We start from the raw sequence: 10,543 nt of genomic DNA on the forward strand, positions 1-10,543 counted from the left end.
AAGATATCATACACTCAAATCGATCATTGTTCAGCAAACCAACATCACACAATAATAGACACTGGACGTCGATCGGGTGGGTTGAAAGAGGCAACAGGATTGGGCCTTGGTGTCACTAGATTTCATATGGCCACATCTACTGGATGTACTTAAACGTTAAGTTGTGGGGTGGATGGTTAACTCCCAGAGCCTACTTAAGGCTGAGGCTACACCGTGCAGAAAAGCTGTGTATTTTCTTGCAGATTCTGCTACGTTTTTTTTTTTGAGCCAAAACCAGATTTATCAAAATGGAGATACTAAAGTCCTTTTCTTTTTCCCCATTCCTTCAAAAAAAAAAAAAAAAAAAAAAAAAAAAAATCAAAAAAAAAAAAATCTGCAACATGTGGCCTCAGGGATCCCATGTTATCATTGTATGTGAATCCTGAGGTACCTGACACTGATCAAGCACTATTCTAGCCATCAAAGCTCTGCAGATAAATGCACTTTCCAGATCTGGCAGAGGCCCCATTAGCCGTCAATCATGGTGAAGAGAGGAGACTAGAGGTGGCCGAGAGCACGGACCAGACCAGCCACTGCTAATAGCCTAGATTTCAGACCGCCTATGCAAGAACCATAAATCCTGAATTCAGCAGCATCTGGTGAACAACTTATTAGGTAAAACATTTCAGTTTGCTTAAAAAGTTGTTTTGTTTATTTTTTTTTTAAATTTCTCTGTAGAACTCGAAATAATAAGTCAAAACTCGTGTCACGTTTGGAGACCGTTTTAATAAAAACAGCAAGTCAGGTAGAAAGACAGACAATAGCACATCCCATGGAAGAGGAATTTACCAATTCCATGGAGAGAGGGAGGTAAACAGTGCTACCTAGAGAGATGACAGACCGCGACTTCCAAGCTTCATGTGATCAACAGTACTAAAAAGCATCAGGTATCAGGGGCCGACTCCTGTGCATATCATTAAATTCAGATAGGAAAAGTCATTCACAAACATATACCATAACCGTCAGATCAGAGACAGGAATAGCCCTGAGCCCAGACCAGTCCAGCTTCACTTTGTAGTGGTCTAGGAGAAGGCAGTCACACCAGACGTCTCCTTTTGGAATCTCGCTCAGGAGTCTCAACTACTTCATCCTCTCCCAGAGGAGAAACCAAGTTCAGCAAAGGATCTTCTGAAGCACGGCCAAACAGAGAAAGTAGCAACGCGACGCCAAAGCCAGTGGCTCTCTCACCCTGCAGACATAATAAGTCATGTGAGGAGAATTAAGAATACACAGTATTAATACATTTTACAAATAATGGCCGATATTGAAAACCCTTCTGCTTAACCCCTTTGCCCCATACTATCATATCCCCCTGAGGACATAGTTAATGCTCAGTGCTATAACAGTATGACACCCACAGCACAGACACAGCTGTTGTTGAAAGTGTAGTAAGTTGACAGCCAGGACGAGTTCCAGCGACTACCCCCCCCCCCCCCCTCCTTTTTCAGCCCCTCTGATCCCAATTGATTGCCACCTGGATTTTTTTTCTTCATGTTTTTTTGGCATATTTTAATCTGGCCTTTTTATTTTTGAGGCCAAATAATGAACCCTCTGGATTCACACTCTTGAAATCTTCACTTTCTGGTAGACAAATACTGATACACCGACTTCCTGGAGAATGTTCCTCAATTGGGTGGATGTTCTGAATGGGTTTTTCCTTTTTTCAAACATACAGATTGCCCAGATGTGCATTTCACTTACCACATTCTGCAAATGTGGGTGTTGTGGAGCGGCCAGAGGTTGGTTAATTACAACTTGCTTAAATTAGAATGGAAATCTACGCCAGTTCCTACTTAGGGCAGATATTCATTTTGGCACCCAGACCTCTGACAGATTTCTTAAGAGAATTCACTGTACTAAGATGTGATACTCACTGCATGAACAGGCGATGCGATATCAACGTGCACCCAAACTCCCGGCCAGTCAAAACCAATGTGAGAAGCAATAAAGAGGCCAGCACAGGAACTCTGAGCATTCTCCCGGTCCTATAGAGAATACAAATATATTAGTCTTGAGCCTTTAACATTGCACATGTTTGAAGCCTAAATATACGCCCATGTTATGCTGATTTAAGAAAAGATAGCAATTTTTTTTAAACGAAACATTTTGGAGTCCTCTTTTGTTTCTAAATATACAGTAGATGCATAATTTTATAATACCGGTAGTGAATGCAATGAGGTGACTTCTGCAATGAAAACCCATGAAGAATTGGCAAATGTCAGTCTATTAGGCTTAGTAGACTGAGTGAAAGTTGCATTTTTTTTTTTATTATAGTGATATAAAAAAAAAAAAAAAATTGCTTTTAAAAAATGTTTCAAATAAAACTTGACAAAAAAAAAGCCATTTAAGGAGCCTCTAAGGGGTTAAATGACAGTTAACCCTTAAAGCAAATATATTCACATACTGGATTATAAAACAAGATAAGGCCCCACGTAGTGAATAGCTGCAAAAAATTGCTGCAGAAGAGACCACAGTGGAAACGCATCGTGTTTTTTTTTCCCCCACAGCTTTTTTCACAGAAAACCAGCAGTGTTCTACCTATATAGAAAACACCAGCATTTCTGTAGGATTAATTGACATGCTATGATTTGGAAAAACTCAAGCGTTTATGAAGTTGAAATATTACACCTGTGGGTTTTTTTTTCATCCCTTTTGAAGTTAATGTGAAATGCAGCGTTTCTTTGGCATTGTGTTTCTGCCGAAGCCAAAACATTGTGCGTTCACAACGCAGGGCCTTCCTGTATTAGCAGCCCTTGCCAGCTGTCTCTTCTCACTTCCTTCCTGTATTTTTCCACAAGTTGGTGGGTGGTCTTTGATCAAATAACATGCACAGTAAATATATATTACATTACACAGGTTTGTATACAACACTTACCATGCTTCTATAGAGAAGGACTCAGTGTTATCTTTGTATTTACATTAGGAGATAAACACAGCCCCCCTGAGCCTTTATCAGCAAACTGCAATTAACTGGACTGATTGCCCAGCTTGCAGAGCTTTATAGTATAGTGAGAGTGCGCAACCTCCCCCAGAGAGCAGTGACTCATGTCAACTGTCCTGCCTATTAGATAGGCCATGTTCCATGGTAATGACATATGAACAATGGGAGGAATAATTTCACATGGCAGGCAAACAAAGCAGCATTGCTAAAGCAATGTATTTAGGAAAACTCTTCACACAAGCTAGCAGTATAGATAGGTTCCTGAGATGGGAAAACTCCTTTCAAGTAAGGCAGAGCTGTGGAGTCAGAGTCAGGGCTAGTTTTGGGTGAGGTCAGAAGAGTTACAGATTCCAAAATACTTAAATACAAAATTCAGATTTTTTTCTGATTTAGGCGAGTTTTACTTCTTCTGGCAAGCCGTGTCTGTCAGCAATTTTTGAAGGAGTTCGAGTCGGGCTGTGGAAAAATAGAGGAGTCTTGTGCTTTGGCCTAGCAACCCCATAGCCCCGATGCTAAGACAAACACTATTGTACAAGTACTCGTAACTAAAGGAGAGCTTTTATAAGAAGCGAAGATACCATATAACCCTGAAGTATGACCAACAATTGATTCATAAAATTATATACAACCACATCATTCTCATCCACTTACCGCCACAGAATTTTTCATATCAGCCACGGCAGATGAAAACTCGCTGAAGTGCAGCTCTGGACAATAAACCAGTGGGTGAACCAGGTCTCCACATTTCCGGCCAGCCTTTACACAGGCCATCTCCCACTCATCATCATTGGTCAGTACTGCAGCATGGTACTTGCCAGTCGCAATGCCCTGAAAAAGTTGATATTAACATTAAGTGCTTTTTCCAGAAAGTTACACTTGCCACATATCTTTAGATAGCATATTTCAGAACCAAGCTATCTTCATCAGTCCCAATGACTTTGAATACAGCAGCCATTCCTTGTAAACAATGGAAAAAAGGAACTCCAAGTCTATCCAGTATGTAGGTGAGTAGTGTTTCTAGGAAAGCCTTTAAGGCAGGTGTTAATGAGAACACAACAATATGAACATGTAGACAAGTCACAAATGACCTCACCTGAGCACCTGTCAAGGTTGCCATATCCAGAATGATATCTGCATTTAGATCCTTACAAGCATAGGCCACCCCATCAGCCAGCACCAGTCTCCCCTCTGCATCAGTGTTATTAATTTCAACCGTTCTAGGTAAAGAAAAGAGCACAAGAAAAATAGCTATTCAGCAAATATTTTACAGTAGTTTGGGTATGCACAGTGCCCCCCTCCCCCTAAAAAACCTGTAATCCGACCTAAAACCTGGGAAAAACCAACACAGGTATGAAAACAAAAATCTATCCTGTCAGAATCACATTTCCCCAGCACTGAGATACTTAAAGGGAGTCTGTCACTATATTAAGCCAGCAACACCACTAGATAGATCAGGCTCATCTGACTGCACTAGTGTCTCTCCCTACTAGATCAGATGCATGGATGACCCTACTGAGATAAATTAGGGCCATATTAAAATGTGTATTATTGCCATTCTGGTCAACTAAACACAAGCAGATTCTTACTTTCCAGAGTACAGCAGGTGGATATCATCTGGTCTAGTTGCATTTGGTCCAACAGAGTTCTCCGCCAGGCAGAACAAGGCATGGAGGTTGTCTTTAAAACCCTGGAATAAAACAAAAGAACCTAGAGTTTGGACCTGGCTGCCTCCTCCTATCATATCTATGACCTTTACCACAAGATGTCCCCACGGTGAGCTGATGCCAGATCTCTACAATACAAGGTGTGTGTGTGTGTGTGTGTGTGTGTTAAAACTACATCTAAGGCAAAGCTGCACCAAACAAAATATGTAATTTACTTCAATCCACTTTTATCAAACCTGTTTCACTGCAGCTTTAAAAGCTCCGAGGACGGCAGCCGCTCCTCCACAATCTCTCTTCATACCTGGCATTGTGGTCTGTTAAAGAATAAAGCCATCAGATAATGTTCCTCCTCTAGTCATTACAAGGATACATTGTAACACTTCTGTCCAGTTACTAATGAATTATTCACATTATATGGCTGCTCTCTCCTATATACCATACAACATACAATGCTTGCACGTGAGTGAACAAGATAAGGGGGACTGTGACAGAATGATGGACAGATTGCATACATTTGTAATATACTTCGTATGTGAACCCTTCACCATCTTCAGGCCCTTTGTTTGCAGTCAGTAAAAGAATCCTCTTGTTTACATTCACAGGCAACAAACCCTTTATATAGCCTCGGCCTCAAGGTGGATACAATGCTACTCAGTCTAGGCAATGCCCTTTTAACTAGCACAAGCTGATGATCAATCTCCCCCAATTTTGTATATCTGCCACAATTAACACAAATTTCCAGAAGCAGGCTCCCATCCCCCACCCCTTTCCCATCAGCCCACCAGAAAAACAGAAGTAATTGCTATGGAGAAAGAACATGTAAAGCTTTAGATTCTACCAAATTGTATAGCCTTAAACCTAAAACACACACACACACAACACTCTTCAGATTCCTACCTTTCCCTTAATGCTGAGTCCTCCAGTATCATACACAATGCCCTTACCAACCCAGGCAATGGTTTGAGTGGCACCTTCTGGGGTATGGCTCAGGATGACCAGGGCAGGTGGGTGCTCTGCTGCTTTGCCAACACCATATATCCCTATATGACACAAAGAAACTTATGAAGAAAACACTTTGCATTTGGGAAAGAGTACCAACAGGAAGTCTTCATATAGAGAACAAAAAAAAAAAAAAAAAAAAAAAACTTTTTTTTTTTGGCAAAACATAGCCAGTAGTATGTGCTCATACTTTTCTCCATCTCATTGAGGAGTCAGCCCATTCTCACCTCCAAATCCTCTCTCCTTTAGCTCGACATCTCGAATAATCATTGGAGAAATGCCAAGTTCCTTCCCAACGGCAGCAATCTCCTGCAAAATTAGTGTTCAGATTTAGACACTATATCTATGAGATAGAGATATGAGAAGCTAAACAGGTGGAGTGTATACTGGAGAGTAACTCAGCCCCGGCACCAATGCCAATACTGGGACACTGAGGGAAGGGGCATGGGGCAGAGGATTCCCTGTTTGAATTCGTACCAGAGGAAAAAAACAGTTGCTGATATCCTTTATGTAATTTATGTTTATTATTTGGCAAATATGCTATATACCTTAAAAGCACATAAGAGATAAAACATTTTAGGCAATGCTCCAATCCCGTACCCTGTCATAACACCGTTTACCCAAACCCTAGAGTGGGATATAACAGTCTACTGTTTACTCACCTCAATAAAGTGGTCTGTATTCATCTCATTACAGGGAGTATCCACAATACGCGCCGCCAGTCTTATCCCCTCAGTTGCACTTTCCAGGCACTATTAGTATGAGAAAAATAGGCAAGTATGAAAGGGCACAGATCCCACGCAGAAAGAAGAATGTAGATAAGGGCAGAATAAAACCTTAAGAGTGGTCACTTCCACTGGCCCGTTGTTCTGGCCAACCAGCAGAAATTCAACTGCAACGCTCTTTTTCTCTGCTCGCCGGGAAGCACTGGAACGGCGGGTAAACAGTGGAAAGGCTCGAGCAATGGCACAAGCACTGGCGAACACCTCTGAACGCTCACATACCATCTGTGGGAGAAAAGCTCTCTATTAGACATTACTCAGACATACATCACAAATACATATTTCAATGATATGGATCTTATTGATGTCTTCGAATAGAAATTGGTCTGTTACCACCCGCTCCCCAGCTGTGGACATACTGCAATACGCAGCATATCCCAGTCCTAGGTTGTCAGAGCATGCTAAACCTGGTGGCTTCTCAATACATTGCAGGCCTTTGCCAGAGGATAGAATGAAGTTCCTGAGAACAGTTTCGAACCATCAGCCTTATATATGCAACTCACTACACATACAATTGTATAACTCCAGTACACTGTTCCCTTTTGAGACAGTACCAGAACCATACTTACTAAGATACATCTTGATGTTCCTGATGGGAGGCAGTTTCGGATCAGACGTGTGATAAAGTGGGCAGCAGAAGGGCTGTTATGGCGACTGACACGGGAAGGCAGAGCAGCAACTGTGGCCTGGTTCAAGTACAGAGGACAGCTGTCCGTAGGATTGGGACTTAAGGTGCCGAGAGCATTCTTCCATACCTTGTATGAGTAAACAAAAGAAACACAGATGACTTCATGTACAATGTGAAGCAAGCGACTAACAAATACAAGCAGTAGGTTGGCAATATACTTTAGGAATAATTAAATCAATTAGATTAGAAAATATAGGTGATATTTTCCAAAGACAGTGCTACTTTAGTCCACAGGCTGTATCTGGTATTGCAGCTTAGCCCTACTCACATCAATGAGTCTAGCTGCAATACCAGGGGCAGCTCATGGAGAAGCATGTCGCTGTTTCAGGAAGACAGCAGACAATTTTTCTAATATCATACAAATTGTTTAAAATTAATTCTAATTTGGCTCTTATGACACTTCAGATAAACATATAGCTAAATTTTTATTGTTTTTCTAACACACAGTTAGTACGTGGACATTGTGTCGTACTTTCCACTAGTGGCGTAACTATGAATGGTGGGGCCCTGTGGCAAACCTTTGACATGGGGACCCCCTTCCCAAAGAACCCGACCGACTGACTGCCCCCTTCCCCCCGCATTCCTGCACGCACTATTATGCCCCATAGTGGCCCCTGCACACAGTACAATATACTGTAATACATAATACTATAATATGTTTGCTGCCTGGGGAAGAAGGGGTTACAAGTGCCACATTCAGTGTCAGTGAAGAGTTCTCTCACAGTTCTCACTTAAAACACTCTTCAAAGACACTGAATGTTGCACTTGTAACCACTTCTTCCCCAGGCAACAGAAAAAGCAGCAGGCAGCTGCCAGCACAGTACTGTGTGCTGACAGCCTGCCCTGTACACATGGGTTAAACTCACCGCTCAGCACACACTCAACTCTACTGCTCTGTTCTCTCCATAAGTTGAATCCCCTGGCACTATCTTCTTCCTGCAGGGATGACTCCACCCCTCTCCCATTGACAGGATGCACACTGAGGCTCTCCCCTTCCCGCAATCTGACACCTTAGGTGGCCTCAAAAAGTAAAATTTATTGTTTATTTCTTTTTTTGGCATATTAATTAGTGAGGGGGGCCCGGGCCCTGTGACAGCTGCTGCCACAGTAGTTACACCACTGCTTTCCACTGATGGCACACAGACAGGCATATTTTCAGGGGCAAAACTGCAAATATTGAGAGACCAGCTAAAATTTTTGGAAGGCTGATCACGACAATCCCTTAGTTAACATGCCAGGTTTGCAGATTTATTTTCATGAACTTCTATAGCTAAATCAGAGATCCTAGCTGTTAATAAGGCGGCCCTTGACTGGTTGCTACTAACAAACGTGGAAAGAAAAAAACTGTACCACTGGAGTACCCCGAACCCACCCTCCTGGTTGACCCCTAGATTACAAGACTGCCTGTAATTGTTTAGGGGACCCATCTAACACTGCAGTTTTCATACTGTGTAGAAGCTTCTTCATCTTACCAGAATCTTATCTTTTCAGCAAACATCAAAGTGACCTTTGAAATAAAAGAATCTGCTGTTCTGTCACTCATCAAGTCATTACTCAGCACATTTTATCACTTCAAATTATTATTACAGCAACATCTTGTGTTTTCTTATCTCACACTTCCTACTTCTGGCCAGTTGTTACAGGCATGCCTGCACCTAGTATGAGTGGAGATAGCATCTCAAGGAATGACACTCCACCAGTTGAGAAGCCCTGTTCTAGAAGATTCATTTGGAATAGATGTAACTGCAGCACCTTCAAGGAGTATAACCTGAGAGGGTCACCCCCTCATCTGAGGGACCTATAGTATGCCCTAGGTATAGGGGCACTGATCCTCACTATTGCATGCAGTATATGACATGGAGCCGGAGTTCTTCTCATATCAGTATACTAACCATAACTCAGAGCAATAAAACAAATCTGCTCCAGGAATTGAACTTCGATACCACAAGACAGCCAAGTGTAACCTTGTGTAATTATTGTCCCACAGGTCGGCTGGGTCTTTACTATTTGCCACAGTAATACAAGTCTCTGCAGACTCCCACATGCAGAACTGCTGGGCTTTGTTGTTCTACATCTATACCAATATGTGACCGTACTCTGGACTCTGTGTCTCCAGCTGGCAGTATCTGTACATGATGAGGGCTGTAGAACTACAGGTGGAAAGCGAGAGATTGTAAACCTCAGCCATGGAGAGCAGGACGCAGATAACCCAGTCAGGAGACGTTGTACAGTGATTGCCAACCCTCAGGACAATGACTGTCCAGCAGGGACTGTACATGTCGTCTAGGCCTGCCCAGAGCCAATAAGGAGCAGTGCCTGGGATATAACTGGTCCTGGCCCATTATCTGCCCATTGCTGTACAAGTTTCCCCTATAAACCAGTGCACAGGTCGCGCCCACCCAGAGAAATAAATAACTTCCGGCCTGCGGGACGTCCTCTTACCTCCTCGGTGACCCTGGGCTGCAGCTTTCCGCTCACATCGTTCCAGAGCACCCGGTGCAGGTTGGGCAGCTGCCCCAAGATCAATATAGGCCTAGCCTGGGGGTCGGCATCCCCGGCGCTCGATTTAAACTCCAGCCGCACATTGGCCATTGCAGAGCCGAGTGCTGCGCTGTGCCGCGCCAAACCTCGCTGTCAACTCTAGCCCCGCCCTTCCCGCACAGCAGCCAATCACATTGATAAGATAAATCACCCCGCCCTCCACTTGGTAGTAACCTGGTTAGTATTTGTTAAGTTTAGGCTCCGCCCCTTACCCAAGGCCAGTCATAAGAGAGGGGAAGGCCGTGTGTCCCACCTAATTATATTCCGAATGAAACAAAAAGCTGCCATTACTAGTTCCAGACAGTAGGTGTCCTGCGTGACTCAACTGGAAATTTGAGAGCCTAGACTAGAGAGCTGGTGACTTGTGCAGAGTATTCCTGGCTAGCAGGATCACTGTATCATCCCAGCCTGCTTTCAAGGCTGGGATGGTGGATTGGAATACAATGACAGATTAACACATTTGGGGTTATTCAATTTAGAAAAAAGATGACACTATGAAAAAGAGCTCGAAACGCGTGAGCGCCATGTAGGCCAGTGATTTGGGATTTTAACGCAGTAATTAAAAGTTACGTTTTACATGTTCTGACGCTTAAGGCAGGTTCACACCTGCGCCCGGTCTTCGCTTTCATGTTTCCGTCCTCTGCCTGAGAAACTGGACAGGAGACAGAAACCGGCAGTCAGTTTTCAATCCCATTCATTTGAATGGGTTTGCAAAGTGTCCACCCATGAGCATCTTCTGGTCTCCGCGGCAAAACTTTTTTTTTTTTTTTTTTTTTAACCGGATACAAAGTCGGACATGCAGTCAAATTAAAAAAAAAAAAAGGTTTTGCTATGGAGACAAGAAGACGCTCACAGGCGGACACTGACTGCCGGCAGAAGACGGAAACCC

At 43.0% G+C, this 10,543-nt stretch overlaps 1 protein-coding gene across 1 annotated transcript; it reads right to left on the bottom strand.

The window, feature by feature from the left end:
• Window positions 1–745: 745 nt before the first annotated feature.
• Window positions 746–9,759, bottom strand: NPEPL1 (aminopeptidase like 1). The gene is made up of 12 exons (XM_075277055.1): window positions 9,556–9,759; window positions 6,995–7,180; window positions 6,480–6,650; window positions 6,306–6,395; window positions 5,871–5,952; window positions 5,542–5,684; window positions 4,881–4,958; window positions 4,567–4,667; window positions 4,074–4,197; window positions 3,632–3,808; window positions 1,914–2,024; window positions 746–1,228 (listed from the first exon to the last, which is right to left on the bottom strand). The coding sequence occupies exons 1-12, from the start codon at window positions 9,703–9,705 to the stop codon at window positions 1,076–1,078; spliced, it is 1,566 nt and encodes a 521-aa protein (XP_075133156.1). The 5' UTR covers window positions 9,706–9,759; the 3' UTR covers window positions 746–1,075.
• Window positions 9,760–10,543: the final 784 nt, after the last annotated feature.

The sequence above is a fragment of the Leptodactylus fuscus genome, chromosome 6, assembly GCF_031893055.1.
Source record: "Leptodactylus fuscus isolate aLepFus1 chromosome 6, aLepFus1.hap2, whole genome shotgun sequence".
In the NCBI taxonomy this organism is placed as follows: domain Eukaryota; kingdom Metazoa; phylum Chordata; class Amphibia; order Anura; family Leptodactylidae; genus Leptodactylus; species Leptodactylus fuscus.